The 17500-nt window shown below is 38.9% G+C and overlaps 1 protein-coding gene and 1 pseudogene across 2 annotated transcripts in view; one reads left to right on the top strand and one right to left on the bottom strand.

Moving 5' to 3' along the window:
* LOC137987415 (uncharacterized) overlaps positions 1–699 on the bottom strand; it is a 2049-nt pseudogene extending 1350 nt beyond the window's left edge.
* Positions 1–16837, top strand: part of LOC137992859 (uncharacterized) — a 40654-nt gene extending 23817 nt beyond the window's left edge. Inside the window, exons 13-29 of one of the 2 annotated variants that reach the window (XM_068838406.1) lie at positions 1027–1314; positions 1842–2123; positions 2439–2767; positions 3335–3476; positions 4140–4462; positions 4951–5092; positions 6218–6337; positions 7728–7841; positions 8301–8414; positions 8870–8983; positions 9439–9552; positions 10008–10121; positions 10577–10690; positions 11117–11230; positions 14867–14977; positions 16055–16086; positions 16692–16837. In XM_068838406.1, coding sequence (XP_068694507.1) covers positions 1027–1314; positions 1842–2123; positions 2439–2767; positions 3335–3476; positions 4140–4462; positions 4951–5092; positions 6218–6337; positions 7728–7841; positions 8301–8414; positions 8870–8983; positions 9439–9552; positions 10008–10121; positions 10577–10690; positions 11117–11230; positions 14867–14977; positions 16055–16083 — 2564 coding nt within the window. In that variant the 3' untranslated portion in view covers positions 16084–16086; positions 16692–16837. The remainder of the gene's footprint in view (positions 1–1026; positions 1315–1841; positions 2124–2438; positions 2768–3334; positions 3477–4139; positions 4463–4950; positions 5093–6217; positions 6338–7727; positions 7842–8300; positions 8415–8869; positions 8984–9438; positions 9553–10007; positions 10122–10576; positions 10691–11116; positions 11231–14866; positions 14978–16054; positions 16087–16691) is intronic. The other variant, XM_068838407.1, reaches the window with a different exon arrangement.
* The last annotated feature ends 663 nt before the right edge of the window (positions 16838–17500 follow it).

The following is a 17500-nucleotide window of genomic DNA, read 5'->3' as shown; positions in this document are numbered from 1 at the left end:
CTAGCTTGCGATACCAGATCTTTGCACCTTTTGATATGCTTCCAAGAGCACCAATCACGATAGGTATTATTGTGACTTTCGAGGCTCCATGAACCCTTCTGATTTCAAATGCTAGTTCCTGATAGTTTTCAACCTTCTCCTCTTCAGTTCTGGTGATGTTCCGGTTCGCTGGAACAGCTATGTCAATAAGTGTCCATTTCTGTGTGTCTTTATGCACTAGAGTAATATCTGGCCGATTATGTTTCAGTACTTTGGCTGTGTAGATAGTAATATCCCAGGTAATCGTCACTTCTCCATTTTCTGCAGTTGACAGGGTTGATTGTCATTACACTCTATCCTATACTTCCTGCACATCTCGCAGTGTACCCACAGGGCCACCTTGTGATGGCGCTTCCTATACTCTCTCTGGGCAAGCTTCTTGCATCCACTGACAATGTGTCCTACTGTTTCAGTGGCATTTCCACACAATCTACACAGTGGTGTCTCTGAGGTCTTATCTACGCTGTACTTGATCGAGTTTGTTCTTAAAACTTGTTCCTGAGCAACAAGAATCAAGCCTTCTGTCTCCTTTTTTAATAATCCATTCCTGAGCCATTTCCAAGACTCCTCTCAAGCTTCATCTGATATTTGTTGGACAAACGCACCTTGTAGGGCTTTCTCCTGCCAGTTTTTAACTTTCTCGTCTTTCCTCCTCCTCATAGTCCTGCAGACTCTCTTCTTCAACAATCACTTTCTCCTTCAACGCAGCTTGAAGCATCCACTCTGTGCTCTCTCTTAGGTAGCCATGAAGGGATTTGCTCTCCCCTCTTGCACACTCCTCGATTCTGATCAGTCCTCTTCCCCCTTCCTTTCTCGGCAGGTACAGCCTCGCAACATTACTCCTGGTTAATATTATTATTGTTGTTGTTATTATTATTATTATTATTATTATTGTTATTTATTTCTTTATATATATATATTTTTTGAGAAATTCAGAAATTTTCTCGGTCGTCGTCAACAGTCATTATATTTTTCGGGCATTCACAGCTTACGAAACTATCGGATGCTACAAAGACACAGGGGATCGTGCAATCCATACCTTAGAAGGGAAAGACCCAATCCTGGACGGAGGCTACAAGGCGAGGACAAATGCAATAGAAAAATGCTACGAAGCTGCCAAAAAGAGGGGATATAAGGTGTTTGCTGTTCAGGATGGCGGATGGTGCGCGTCAAGTGCTACGGCGGAAAACACGTATGACAAATATGGTCCATACCACACTTGTGCATCCGACGGAGAGGGTGGAGCCTGGGGTAATCAGGTTTATTTCATTCGAGGTAAAGTCTTCTGCCACCTTGGCAACTTGCAAATTCTGACTCCACTAAAATTAGCATTCAAAGTACTCAAAGTCAAATGTGCAGTCAGCCATGGGATGAATACACACGCTACAGACACTGGTTGCAATACAAAAGCATTAAGAGCCACTTCTCGTCTGTGGTCATAAAGGGTGGAAGCGTTTCCCCATCTAAAGCAGCGGCTCTGAACCTCGGGGAAGAGGTAACCCCCTAGCGCCCCTTCATAATAAAACCACAAAAGTCGACTGAAGTAAAAGGAAAAGCTAATATAGCGATCAAAATCACAAGAACCCGTGCCTTTCAGTCGCAAAACCAGAATATTACTTTCTGATTAATTTGTTTCCAGGTCACTCAACTCTCAGAAATTACATTCCGTGTAAATATGAGAACACCTTTTTTGAAGCCTTTCCTAGCTTTCATGATTTCGTACCCAGGCGACATTGGAAAAGGTGGAAGCCTAAATAATGTCATCTATTTCCTTTCATTTTCCTTTTTACTTCGATGAGCAGAATACCTTACAAGCTATGGATGCTTCAAAGACACAGGAAATCGTGCAATTCCACCAATTGAAGGTCCTCCTTTAGACGATAACTACCAAGCTCGTAAGCATGCAATTTCTAAGTGCGCCGTCGCGACTCTCCGAAAGGGATTTCAAGTGTTTGCCGTTCAAGATGGCGGTTGGTGTGCGTCCAGTAACACAGCAGAAAACACTTTCGACAAATATGGAAAGAGTATTGCATGCAAAGATGACGGTGAAGGCGGCGCGTTGGCAAACAATGTTTATTTGATCGGTAGGGAACCTATTTACGAAGAGTAGAGTAGTTTCTTTTTAGTTGAATCTAGGGACTTCAATTTAATTTTCTTTCCATGATCAACCTGCTTTCGAAAAAAATAACCATATCATTCGGTTAGTTGCTTTAAAGAGAGAAATTCCTTTAATTAAATGGAGAATTTTCGCTTACTTATTTCACGTGCTGTTTATGTATCGTTACATAATTGAAACTAGACTAAGTTTGCTTTGAAGTCTCTCTGTGAATGTAAACAGATAACAGTGTAATGCGAAGACGGCTTCTGACAGCAACATTTTATTTCAATTGGAAAAACAGAATGTCAACAGGTTCTTGGCATGGAATGTGGTGCAATCAAAGATGAGCAAATAAAAGCGTCTTCTGAGTGGGATGCAAATCACGCCGCCATCCAGGGAAGACTTAACTTCCAAAAGTCAGGAATAAAGCAAGGTGCCTGGTCCGCAAAGAATAACGATAAGAATCAATGGTTGCAGATTGATCTGCGAACATGGTACACTAAAGTGACTGCTGTAGCTTCACAAGGAAGGAATCAGGTGGACCAGTGGGTTACAAAGTACAAACTGCAATACAGCAACGATGGATATATCTTCCAATACTACAAGGAGCAAGGACAGACCGTTGACGAGGTAAGATGTGATGGTAAGCAGTTCGTCTTCGTAACCAGGTTTGAAGGAATTAACCCTCGCAGTTCTTAAAAATAAATCCCTAGTTCGTCTACAAGACAGGCGGACATACCCGGCAGTGGAAAAATTCTATCCTTGACCTTTATATCAATTCCCGAGCTAGTTTTTCGCAGGAATGAAGTAAGCTTTTCGAGCGTTCTTATGGTTTCTCTAACCACTTTCCTACCAAGGAATTTTTATTTTCTTAAAAGCCTCCTACTTAAAAATTCAATAATTATTGATGGGATATTGCGCAAGTGTCCAATTGTTCAAAATCTAATGAAATAGGACAATTTTCCATTCGCACTTGATGGATATGAGACTGGTTATAGCCAATAAGGTGCCTCGTTGGATATTCGCCATCTCATATCCAGCGCGAGCTAGTGGAATAATAGCTAATTGTCATCATTCGTGGACTTTCTTCCTTGTATCTCTCATTGGTTGTGCCAAGGATCTTTAGCCAGTCAACAAAAATACTTTGTCTTCTCCAAACTAATTGTCTAACAGCGACTTACTTTTTTCATGCTCAAGGAATTTACTGCAAATTGGGATCAAGATACAATCATCTATCACAAATTAAACCCTCCGATCACGGCGCGTTACATCCGATTCCGACCTGTCAATTGGCATAACCACATATCAATGAGAGTAGAAGTCTATGGCTGCAAACAAGGTAATCATGATATATTCTTTTTCCATGGACTTTACAAAAAACAAAATTATCAACTAAATTAATACGGCTTAAAGTGGAATTACCATTAAAATACGTTTAAGGGTCACTTTGAAAAAAAAAAGACATCTATTTAGAAAGGTGGGCATTTTGGTGCCTGGAAGTGTGATAGTCAAGGTTCATATGCGAGGATTGGCTAAACATACTTTCCCACCGCTTGATATGGTGTCGTGCGTTAAAATAGAGTTGCGGAGTTCGTTGTAATTGCACTCTTTACATTTCCATTCCCGCTGAAAATGATTTGATTTTATCCTTTTGAATGCCCTTAGTGTCAAGTTCATCTGTGGAAAATCTTCTAATTAAAAAAAAAAGACAAAAACAAAAAAACAAAACAAAACAAAAACAGATTATGGACAAGGTTCAGGTCACATATCGTTTCAACTATCGCTTTTTCTTTTATTTTATGTTCACGAAAAGTAGTATTCTAAGAGGCCACCAATCTCAGTAATAACCCAAGCGAAAAAAGTTAACTTTTTAGACGAGGAAATACCATTTGTAACTTCGTTCAAAGCTAAAACGGCCTGGATTTCAGGCGTGGTCTGCCTATGGCGTCCCGCGTAAAATAAAGGAGCTACACTGACAGTCAGGTGCATTGATAATCATCAGCTTGCCAGAGTGCCCTTGGTGTACAGAGTGGAGCGATCACAGATAATCAAATGAGTGCCTCTTCAGAGTGGGATCTAAATCACGCAGACTCACAGGGTAGACTATTTTTTGAATCGACTACCAAAGCAGATTCCTGGTCTGCAAAGAGAAACGATGCCAATCAGTGGCTCCAGATTGATCTGGGAGTATATTCTAGAGTGACACGTGTGGCGTCCCAAGGAAGACATGATCACCCGCAGTGGGTAACAAAATACAAGTTACAGTACAGTAACGATGGAAACACATTCTTCTACTACGTCGAAGCAGGACAGACAGCCCACAAGGTAAGATAAATTAATACCCCGTTGAGAACTTTAATTTTCCTTTTCCGTATAACATTGCATCAACAAGACCTGTCAAGAAACGAAGTGTCTTATGACAAAAATTACAAAGTGACAATAATTGCATGAATAAGTAAACAATTAATAATAAAACAAAATAAATGCGAATAAAATAACAACCCTGTGAAACGTGCCTTAGTTTGGAAATGGCCTCCAAAACTCTGATTTCTGACTTTTCCGTCTTCAATAATGATTGGGTTGTAAAAAAGCGGCAGTATCTTCAAGTCGATTTCTGCCAGGGTTAGTTAATGTGAATACATTGCAACTCACCTCAGATGATAGCTACAGCGCTTGTGTTGTTATGACTTTGTCAAGTGGCACATAAACTAAATTAATCTAGAGATAGAGCACGTTTTCTCAGGATTGACATCTGTGTTCTAGACGAATGTGTGTTGAACTTCGGGAAAATCTATTGATCTTTCTCTTAACAGGAATTTCCTGGAAATAAGGACCAACACACAGTTGTCTTTCATGAATTACGTCCGACAGTCACTGCGCGTTTCATTCGTTTTCGACCAGTCAAATGGCATGGCCACATTTCTATGAGGGTGGAAATTTATGGCTGTAACCAAGGTAATAATATAAGCATCAGCAGATTAAGAAGTAAATTGCAAATGCAATTAACGGCCAATTTGAGGCAAGACCAAAGAAAATATCTTTTAGAGTCGTGTACTCAGTTGCCTGGCCTTAGAAAAACAAATGAAAAAAAGAAACGATGCTGGTGTTAACATACAAAATTCACTGCTTTTCATATTTCCATGAGAACGAGTTAGCATGCGGTAATCATTTTTATAAGTGGTTTATCAAGAGTATTTTAGATGATATGAATGTATATTTGCATCGTGGGTTATAGACGAAAGAGACACAGGATTCAAACCCATTACCTCTGCAATGCTGGTGCAATGCTCTAGCAACTAAGCTAATGTATGAAAAATTGTCCAGATAAGTGCGAGTATCATTTCTCTCTTTCGCCTATAACCCGCGCTTCAAATACACATTCCTTACACTTACCGAGTCCTTTACGGGACTGGGCTCAACAAACTCACCTGCTCCTAACTGGCTGACTTCATGAGCAGTGCACAGGCATCGCAGAGGTCATGGGTTCGAATCCCGTTGAAGCCAACTGAATTTTTCACGTGTCTGTAAGAGACAGTTGCTTAAATTGTCCAATTAAGTGCGAGGATTACTTCCACCTTTTGTCTGTGGCGCGCAATTCAAATATATATGTTGCCACTAAAATCCGTTTTCAGGTTGAATCCGTTTTTACCTAGTTTAAAATGATGATCCCCATTTTTCCTAGGTTGAATACGCACTCAGATGAATTGAAGAATTCTTTTTGGAGCCTAAATTAAGCCTAGAGAAAAATTAGGGTCATGTTAGGATTGTGGTTATTATATACATGGATATAAATTGGCTTATTGTACGAAAGTAAATATTGAAAAGACCTGTGTTGTGGTGTAGTGATGAAGACACAGGACAATATATCCCCTTGGAGCCACCTTACTTAAATTGTCCAGATAAGTGCGAGGTCACTTTTCTCTTTAGTATTTTACATAGAAGTTACCAGAGGTATTTACTGTACGTTTGTGGCTGTAACTGGAGCGTTCCCAGTTATTTTTAAAATCTCGCACCCGCACAGAGATATAACTTTTTCAAAAAAGGGATAGATAGTATATCTTTCTCCAATTCATGTCTTAGGTTCTGACGGGAACAGCTGTTCACCAAATCCATGCAAAAATGGTGCTACTTGTGTCGATCTTGCCAACGGTTATAGCTGTGATTGTAAGCCAGGATACACTGGCAATGACTGCCAAACAAGTAAGGATGTGGCTCTTAAAAATTAAATCTTTAGCTTATCTTATAGCAGGTATAGATTTACAATAAGAAAGAAGGAAAGAAATCGAATGGCAATAGACTAGTAAGAATACTTTGTGTTTCTTTTCCTGATATCAGCAAATGCTTACCCAATTTATATCAGAACGGAGTAACTTTTAAATGTCTTGCTGGGTTGATATGGCTGAGGTTGTGTGTCAGGATATACCGGAAATTGTAGGCCAAATAAATGAAAAAATAGCTTGCCCCCGAAATACCATTTGCTTAGCGTAAAACGAACTTTGATTAAATAATATCAGAAAGGAGACCAACCCATCGCGGGAATCTAAAATGTAGGAATTTATGTCTGATTTTTGGACATCAACGCATCCTTGCCCAATCCACCTCAGAACGGAGCCTCTTGTGCGGAAGTTACTGCTGTGGTTGTAAACCAGGATAAACTGTCAAACAGCTAAAAAAATTACTGCCTTTTTAAATATTGTGTTTGAATTTAAAAGATGTAAGAAAAGAACTGAAAATATCTATTTCGGGGGAATTTTAAGATGGAAAGACTGATTTGCATCCTTTTTTTAGACATTAACGAGTGCTCGCCCAATCCATGCCAGAACGGAGCCACTTGTGTGGATCTTGTTGGAAGTTACCGCTGTGATTGCAAACCAGGATATACTGGCAACAACTGCCAAACGGTTAACAAACGACTGCTTTTGAAATATTTTGAATTTGAAATGTTTGAGAAAAAACTCCATTTTCTCTGAAATTAGAACCTGAAGACGAAATTACCGCTGTGATTGCAAACCAGGATATAAGACTGGTGGTAATCACGCATGGTCGTGTCCGAACAAGAGCGACTTGAAGACCTTGTAGTTTTTACTTGAATTGATCCATTTAGCGTAATACATTAAGGTAAAGGTAAAGGTACACCTTATTTAACGTCGGAAGTTCCTTTACTCTTTATAGAGTACTCTCCCAGGAAGACGACGGTGCGCTCATTTTAACCCCCTCTTTCCATCAGTGCTCCGTTTTAAGAGTATTTAAAGCTACTTAGGCTATACTGAAAGGAAAGAAGTCGAAACAAGGATGTGAGATCCGGGGACCGAACTCGGGACTTCTTGCACCAAGGCCGCGCAATAACCAACTGTACCACCCTTGCTCCTTACTTTATTGGTAAAATAGGTAATAACGGTAAAATTTGTTACACGTCCTAACTGTATTTTGAACATGGCTCATCAAGTGAACCGTCTTCACATCAGAGAAGTGGAATTTTCTCCCATCGGCGTCTATATGACAAGCAGCATAAATATAAATGCCAAAAAGTAATACATTTGGCAATATGTTTACTATAGTGACATCGCAAAATGTGTCATTACATTTTCAGATATTAACGAGTGCTCACCCAATCCTTGCCAGAACGGAGCCACATGTGTAGATCTCGTTGGAGGCCATCGCTGTGATTGCACTCAAGGATACACTGGCAGCAGTTGTGAGACAAGTAATTATCCAGTGACATATTCTTTTGCCGTGTTAAAGCCAGAAGAAGAGTTTTCCTTTCTCAAAGAAATCTTTATTGTTGGATGATTGAAATACTATGCTACTTTAAGAAAAGGAACGCGTAATGATCGATTATGAGGAATAAGACTTTGGTGGTAATCACGCATGGTCGTGTCCGAACAATAGTGCTTTGAAGACCTTGTAGTTTTTACTTGAATTGATCCATTTAGCATAATACATTATTGGTAAAATAGGTAATAATGGTAAAATTTGTTACACGTCCTAACTGTATTTTGAACATGGCTCATCAAGTGAACCGTTTTGACATCAGAGAAGTGGAATTTTCTCCCATCAGCTTCCATGTGTCTTCAAAGCAGCATAAATATAAATGCGAAAAAGTAATAGATTTGGCAATATGTTTACTGTAGTGAAATCGCAAAATGCGTCATTACATTTTCAGACATTAACGAGTGCTCACCCAATCCTTGCCAAAACGGAGCCACATGTGTCGATCTCGTTGGAGGCCATCGCTGTCATTGCGCTCAAGGATACACTGGCAGCAGTTGTGAGACAAGTAATTATCCAGTCACATATTGTTTTGCCGTGTTAAAACCAGAAGAAGTGTTTTCATTTCTCAAAGAAATACGTATTGTTGGATGATTGAAATACTATGCTACTTTAAGAAAAGGAACGCGTAATGATCGATTATGAGGAATAAGACTTTGGTGGTAATCACGCATGGTCGTGCCCGAAAATGAGCGATTTGAAGACCTTGTAGTTTTTACTTGAATTGATCCATTTAGCGTAATACATTATTGGTAAAATAGGTAATAATGGTAAAATTTGTTACACGTCCTGACTGTATTCTAAACATGCCTCATCAAGTGAACCGTTTTGACATCAGAGAAGTGGAATTTTCTCCCATCGGCGTCTATATGACAAGCAGCATAAATATAAATGCGAAAAAGTAATATATTTGGCAATATGTTTACTATAGTGAAATCGCAGAATGTGCCATTACATTTTCAGATATTAACGAGTGCTCACCCACTCCTTGCCAGAACGGAGCCACATGTGTAGACCTCGTTGGAGGCCATCGCTGTCATTGCGCTCAAGGATACACTGGCAGCAGTTGTGAGACAAGTAATTATCCAGTCACATATTGTTTTGCCGTGTTAAAGCCAGAAGAAGTGTTTTCATTTCTCAAGGAAATACGTATTGTTGGATGATTGAAATACTATGCTACTTAAAGAAAAGAAACGCGTAATGATCGATTATGAGGAATAAGACTTTGGTGGTAATCACGCATGGTCGTGCCTGAAAATTAGCGATTTGAAGACCTTGTAGTTTTTACTTGAATTGATCCATTTAGCGTAATACATTATTGGTAAAATAGGTAATAATGGTAAAATTTGTTACACGTCCTAACTGTATTTTGAACATGGCTCATCAAGTGAACCATTTTGACATCAGAGAAATGGAATTTTCTCCCATCGGCGTCTATATGACGAGCAGCATATATATAAAAGCGAAAAAGTAATATATTTGGCAATATGTTTACTATAGTGAAATCACAAAATGTGTCATTACATTTTCAGATATTAACGAGTGCTCACCCAATCCTTGCCAAAACGGAGCCACATGTGTAGATCTCGTTGGAGGCCATCGCTGTCATTGCGCTCAAGGATACACTGGCAGCAGTTGTGAGACAAGTAATTATCCAGTCACATATTGTTTTGCCGTGTTAAAGCCAGAAAAAGGGTTTTCATTTCTCAAGGAAATACGTATTGTTGGATGATTGAAATACTATGCTACTTAAAGAAAAGAAACGCGTAATGATCGATTATGAGGAATAAGACTTTGGTGGTAATCACGCATGGTCGTGCCCGAACAATAGCAATTTCAAGACTTTGTAGTTTTTACTTGAACTGATCCATTTAGCGTAATACATTATTGGTAAAATAGGTAATAATGGTAAAATTTGTTACACGTCCTAACTGTATTTTGAACATGGCTCATCAAGTGAACCGTTTTGACATCAGAGAAGTGGAATGTTCTCCCATCGGCGTCTATATGACGAGCAGCATAAATATAAATGCGAAAAGGTAATATATTTGGCAATATGTTTACTATAGTGAAATCGCAAAATGTGTCATTACATTTTCAGATATTAACGAGTGCTCACCCAATCCTTGCCAGAACGGAGCCACATGTGTAGACCTCGTTGGAGGCCATCGCTGTCATTGCGCTCAAGGATACACTGGCAGCAGTTGTGAGACAAGTAATTATCCAGTCACATATTGTTTTGCCGTGTTAAAACCAGAAGAAGTGTTTTCATTTCTCAAGGAAATACGTATTGTTGGATGATTAAAATACTATGCTACTTTAAGAAAAGGAACGCGTAATGATCGATCATGAGGAAGAAGATTTTGGTGGTAATCACGCATGGTCGTGCCCGAAAATGAGCGATTTGCAGACCTTGTAGTTTTTACTTGAATTGATCCATTTAGCGTAGTACATTATTGGTAAAATAGGTAATAATGGTAAAATTTGTTACACGTCCTAACTGTATTTTGAACATGGCTCATCAAGTGAACCATTTTGACATCAGAGAAGTGGAATTTTCTCCCATCGGCGTCTATATGACGAGAAGCATATATATAAAAGGGAAAAAGTAATATATTTGGCAATATGTTTACTATAGTGAAATCACGAAATGTGTCATTACATTTTCAGATATTAACGAGTGCTCACCCAATCCTTGCCAAAACGGAGCCACATGTGTAGATCTCGTTGGAGGCCATCGCTGTCATTGCGCTCAAGGATACACTGGCAGCAGTTGTGAGACAAGTAATTATCCAGTCACATATTGTTTTGCTGTGTTAAAGCCAGAAAAAGGGTTTTCATTTCTCAAGGAAATACGTATTGTTGGATGATTGAAATACTATGCTACTTTAAGAAAAGGAACGCGTAATGATCGATTATGAGGAATAAGACTTTGGTGGTAATCACGCATGGTCGTGCCCGAACAATAGCAATTTGAAGACTTTGTAGTTTTTACTTGAACTGATCCATTTAGCGTAATACATTATTGGTAAAATAGGTAATAATGGTAAATTTTGTTACACGTCCTAACTGTAACTGACATCAGACAAGTGGAATTTTCTCCCATCGGCGTCTATATGACGAGCAGCATAAATATAAATGCGAAAAGGTAATATATTTGGCAATATGTTTACTATAGTGAAATCGCAAAATGTGTCATTACATTTTCAGATATTAACGAGTGCTCGCCTAATCCTTGCCAGAACGGAGCCACGTGTGTGGATCTCATTGGAGGCCATCGTTGTGACTGCACGCAAGGATACTCTGGCAGCAGTTGCGAGACAAGTAATCATCCAACATATATTTATTTTGATTTAATGAAAACACGACACTCCTGAATGTTTCGGCAATTGCCTCTGCCATCTTCAATGTGAATCGAACAATAAATTCCAGTGAAATATAAATACTAGAGAAATTACAATAATAACATGTTTGACCTGTGCGTTAAGTGTTGGTTTGGCGTTGCACATATTTTGGGACAAACCAACATTTAACGCACAGGTCAAACATGTTTATTTAAAACTTTCGGTTTAATGTTGAATTACTATTATCATAGTCTTAATTATTGCTATTATTATTGTAAATTTCTCTAGTATTTATATTTCACTGGAATTTATTGTTTATTTTACACTGAAGATGGCAGAGGCAACTGCCGAAACATGTCTGTAAAACTCAGGATTGTCGTGTTTTTCTTTAAACTAGACCCTCCGTGAGGGTACACTGGGTTGCCTGTGGTACGTGCACCTTTCCAGACAATTTTTTTCAAGTTCCCAGATATCATACCAGCAGAGGCCGTTTGGCTCACAGATCCTCACACGTTCGTACGACGAAACAGATCTGTCCTTGCGTAATATGTAACCCTAACAGTGCACGATATTGTTTTGGTATTGTCTATCATTGTAGTGCCATGGTAGAAGTCTTGGGTAAATAGCCTAAAAAGACATGTGGTTACTAGCAAAGTACCGAACCCAGAAAGATTGAAGAAAATAAATGGGAAGTGAGAAACATTGGCTTCTGATAATTTTCAAGCTCCCTCACAACTTCTTTTCACCACTAGTTTAAGCGTGCCCTCTGAGCATCTGACAGCTTTGTAATACTAAAGTTTACTAAAGTTAATCCCTCACTGTCCGGCGGGGTTGGTATCTCGGATAGGTGACCTAGCTAAAACATATACCCCTTCGTAAAACAGAAGCATTGGACCGAAAATACTATTAACGCTAACAAATGCGAACTCAGCAAGGTACAGATTTTGTTAGCTTGCTTTATGCAAAAACAAATATTGATGCAAATGTAAATAAATATTGATACACAGTTTTGAGAGAGAGCAGAAGGAAGTTATTTACGACATGAAAACAACATTAATTTTGAACCGTGAATATAGAATATAATTTTGTTATTGTACTTTTGGTTGCACGTCGGCGGAATTCAGGGGGCGCCGTGATTAAGTTACCGTGGCATGTTTACTCGCAAAACAGTGAAGCATCTGTGTCAAATGATGGCAAGATACCGGGTTTTCGTAAGTTTCTTTTTCTGTCAAGTGTTATAAAGTTTGACAATAAATGAGCGAAGTCAAAACAAAGATCACAATCGCCCAAACTCTTGAGGTTGACCCCGGGGTTGACCATTGTTTCTGCTAAGTCAAAAATCAAAAATTTACTCTCCAAGACAAGGTTATTTATCACCAGGTAATTCCATCATTTTGGAAATAGCAGCTACTTTATTATTCATCGGCTCACAATTTTTTTTATGATTTCGGGGCTCATTTTGTTGAAACTCAAGCACGCTTCCAACAGACCTGTTTATTTACGTGAACCTTTCCTGCTTTACAAAGCAATACTAAAAATATCCTCCCGTATCACATTTCAACCTTAAGCTCGAAAATTCAATACACAACATGATATTATAATTTACAAAAGCAGAAAATATCACAGAATCCTTTTCCAGCGAAACATTTAATTGAAACAAACAACATAAGATGCACTAAAACGCCGTTCGCGTTGCAATGACTTTCGACGCCAATGCTGGTTAACGAGAATAACAAACTCACGAGGCAGAATGTATATTTATATTTAACTAAGTTAGCACAACAGAAAGACGCTAACCTTATTTTGACACGAAAATGCTTTACTATTGCCATAAAAACTATCCAGTTAAGCTCACATATTATAAAACATGATGAATTCATAAAGGCGACCTTTTCCAGCGAACAATTTTTTGAAACAAACAACATATTTGCTATTAGAGGCAAAACCCCTTCCTATTTCATTACGTGCGTGAAGAGAAAAAACTCAGTCGTGTCAAATATGCGCAATATTACAACAAACTAAAATTTCAGGATCAAACCGTTTCCATGAAGAACCTTTTCCCTGAATAATGTAGCCCAAAATAGACAGCAAGCTTTCTTTCAAATAATTCTTGGCTGTCACATTTCCAATTATTTTTTTTTTACCTGAAGACTGTACAGAGTTGATCACAGATCCACTTAAGGTGTTCGATTCGTTCTCTGTCTTTGTTGAACCCATAAGTTACCAGAGATTTTTCCATTTGGTTTCAGTGTTCTACATAACAGCACACTTGGTAAAATACCGGTATTAGAAATGCAGCTCACTTTGATTTCGGCTCGACGGGCGACAGATTGTTGTCGAAGTCCATTACTCGTCGCTTTTAAGATTCCACCGCCTGTCTTGTTCAGTATCCAATTGACTTGCAATTATTGAGCTTCATAAGGGTATATTTTGTTCAAAGATCCACTAAAACGCCATTCGCGTTACATGACTTTCGACGCCATTGCCGGTTAAGTTAATTATTCTACTGTGTCGAACAGAGAAATCTATGCATTTCCCACTACCCTCTCAATCCTAAAAAAATACGCGCAGAAGGCTCTATGCACAAAGACACCACTTAGCAGGGGAGTGACAGGCAAGACTTTTACCGACACGGAAAAAAATAAAAATAAATAAAACGGAGAAAACTTTCCCATTTTCCGACTGGGATTGCCATACGGCAACCCAGTAATTAATTTCATCACTGCTTTTATCCAGACCATATTGTTTTTGCCGTGTTAAAGTTAACGAAAAAGTTTCCATTTATCAAGGAAATGGGTATTTTTGGATTTTATAATCCCACTTGGTATTGTCCACTTAATAGCCATTTAAATAAAGGCATTCCAGTTAGTGCTTTTTGAAATTGATACATTTAATATAAAACACAATGGTAAAATTTTACCCTTTTAAAAAGAAGATTGCAACTGCAAAGGTCAATCTAGAGTCAAGTTTTTGTTCTAACATAAGTGGGAGTTGGAGCAGGTGTTTGTGGGAATAATCCACACTCTTGAAGACTCAGGCAAGAACGTTCACCCGATCAAACAGCTTTTTCTATTTTTGTTCTTCTTTTTTCTTGTATTGAACGATAAAGACGGCATGTACTTAACAATATTCGCATGATTGTCAACGTGAAAATTCATCATGGTGTATTCTTACTTCCTTCAAAGGACGTTGAATCTGGCCGTGCCGTGAGACCGATGTTCCGAGTGTGCGGTCCTTTTTTTTTTTTTAACCCGCTCTTTTGTGCGTTCTCCATCTCGTGGAAATGGACGTTTTATTATCTTGTGGCGTCTGAAGTCACGAACCAAAAAGTTAAAAAAATCTTTGTAAAATCTTTTCTTTTAAAATAATCTTTTTTATAGCATTTTATTTCGCTCAACTTAAAGAATATGTTAAGAGCGTTTTCAGGCTCAAATCGCCAAAAAAGTAAGAACGTTTATCCTCAACTCCAAAATTAATTGTTCCTATAAACTGAAAGTGTATACTTTTGAGCGCTAGCTGGCGGCCCGGAACATAACACGAGGCTCGTAGTTATGGCTTTCGATAAACGTTTCGAACTTCGTTAACTTTAAAATGTTTCTTTATGCTTTCCTCCTAGATATCAATGACTGCGCAGTCAATCATTGCAAAAATGGAGCCACATGTGTGGATCTTGTCGGAAGCTACCAATGTATTTGTGCACCAGGATTCATCGGAGTAATTTGCGAAGGTAATTATAAACAGCTTACATAAAGACCCCTTCACTTAACAAATTTCCACCGTTGTTTACTATGCTCGTAAGTCATTCGATGATGTAAATCTTTGTTTCGTATGGGTTTCGGTTATGGTAATGAATTTATATATGGTAATGATTTTATATAGCGCATTTTCTATTAATATATTCAAATACCCTTTACGAGCGAGGGATCTATGGTGAGATCGGACATATATAGGCGCCGCTGGCAGCCGCTATCAGTCCATTACCGATCTCACCCAGCACATGAATGAATGAAATCAGTCCTGACCACAACACCGGGAGCTCCATGCCCTACTCTTTACGAATAGTGTGTGGGTTCTTTTACGTCCCACTGGGTTGTGAACATTGAAAGGTTGTGAGACGGGGCCTATGGTTTATAGTCCTTATCCGAGAAGACTTGGAAGTCTTAACCATTTGCGGATGTAATTTCAAAGGCAGCGCTTTCTCCGCAGTTATTTTAAGACCCTGAGTGTTAGTCCGGCCGGAGTCGAACTCACGACCTCCCGCACGACAGTCCAATGCTCAACCAACTGAGCCACCGGTGCGCAGTTTTTCATTATGAATGCTACAATATATTTGAACTGCGGAAATTGAAATACATGAGAGTTGGAGATCATCCTAATTAAGCAGCATCTAAAACATTTGCTTTTAACTCTGAGCTTCAGGCTTTCTTCACAACTACTTAAGTTTCCACTTAACTGCGACGATATGTAACTTTCATGTATTTGTAGTATGTATGGACGGTTGACAAAAATGAAACAAAGGATATGAGTGTGAATCGTGCAAATCGTGGCGTGACTTTGTTGCAGTTTAGTTGACTGAACATTTGAAACACCTTACTTGACATTACTTGCAAGACCTTAACCAAGAAAAGGAAAGGCTCATTTCATCCCCGGATTTTTTGACATAATAAGCGAGGAAAGGAAAAGGTGTACGGAAGTAGTAAAGTGTATTAAAACTTCTTTGCCACACGCTAACAAAAATTGATCCATGCAGGTTATATCAGGTTTCTTTAGTCGCCATTGATAGAAATGTATCTTATTTCTTTAGAAGTAGAAGAGGATGAGTGTGAAGAGTAACAGGTGAGTGTTCGAAGAGGCCCGGTTCATAACTTTATTACATGCCCTGTCGGATAAAATATCTTTTGAAGTTTGATGCCGCCTTTTCCTAGGCCTCGGAGATTTTCCATTAGGCTGTTCGCAACGTTCGTGTGGATGAATAGCTGAAAACACAAAAGCGGATAAAAGATCTTGAAACCTGAAATTGGAGATACTAAGGAAAGATTGAAACTGACGCAAAACCTCCCTTTTCTCAAAAATACCCTTGTACTGATGCGATCACTACGTCGAGTATTACCCATGGATGTCATGTTTCTTTTGATGCGCGCATTTAATACAGTCGCTAAAGCTTGTCGCTGTCAACGTAGAAACAAAAAGGCCCAAAAACTGTGTAAAGTAATGCCTCTGTTACCAAGGACAATAAGAGTTAAACGGCATCTTTGCCGCGATGATCTCTATCAACACACATCGTACGGCCTAGTTTCGGAAGCCCTCGGAATACAGGTTTGATGAAAGAAAGCCAAAACACTGCTCTGCTGTCGGTGCTTAAAGGTTACAACCCGCACAATTTCAGTGTGACAAAAAAAGGGAGTACTTACAGTGCAATCGAATAATTTATTTTGTTTTAGGTCAAAAAAGTTCTTGGAGAGAAAAAATCAAATAAACAGAAAGAATTACAGAGACCAAAACGACGCTACACTGAGGAAGACGAATCAAATCGTAGGCGATGCATGTATTAAGGGAAAATAAAGAGATAAATTCCATTTAAATGAAAGTGATTGTTTTCTTTCAAACTAAGTAGATAATATGGTAATAGCACCCGTTAGGAGAAACTTTTTGCTTACATTAGTCATGTCTACATCTGAATAAACCGAGGTTGTTCCATCTGCTATCATTCTCGTTGTCGCCTAGCATGAATTATCGTTTCGTCTTTTGTTATCATTGTCACGAACATCGTCCCGATCCTTGACAAACATAATCATGGACAACGTTATCGAGGAAGGCGCCATCGTCATCATTGTCCCTTGAATGATCGTGAGGAAAAGATGAGCCTATACAACTAGCCTCATTTCTGCCTGCATCCGATTTACTTCAGTTTCCGTTTCAAGAGATTGTAACGTACAAAATGGTGTTCCGAGACATAAAAAAACACTGAATCGGATATTATATTGTAGCTGCTTGGCAAAGCACGAAGGAAATTAGAGCCGCAAGCAGGAATTGAACCTACAAGTTCTGCATTACCAGTTGATCGTTACACTCATTGATCTACTTGTAACTTAGGTCGTTTATTTGAGCTCTTGGGCAAAGTATGTGCCATTGGTAAGCGGGATCAACAGTGTGATTCCATGTGACAATGCAAATGTTCATGGTTATGGTGTAGTGTACCCCGTGAGAAAGATGGTAGGCAAGCTAATGGACATTACGGGATACTGGACCG

Source organism: Montipora foliosa, chromosome 2 (genome assembly GCF_036669935.1).
Source record: "Montipora foliosa isolate CH-2021 chromosome 2, ASM3666993v2, whole genome shotgun sequence".
Taxonomy (NCBI): domain Eukaryota; kingdom Metazoa; phylum Cnidaria; class Anthozoa; order Scleractinia; family Acroporidae; genus Montipora; species Montipora foliosa.
The sequence above is the reverse complement of the archived record's forward strand: the minus strand, read 5'-3'. Positions and strand labels throughout refer to the sequence as shown.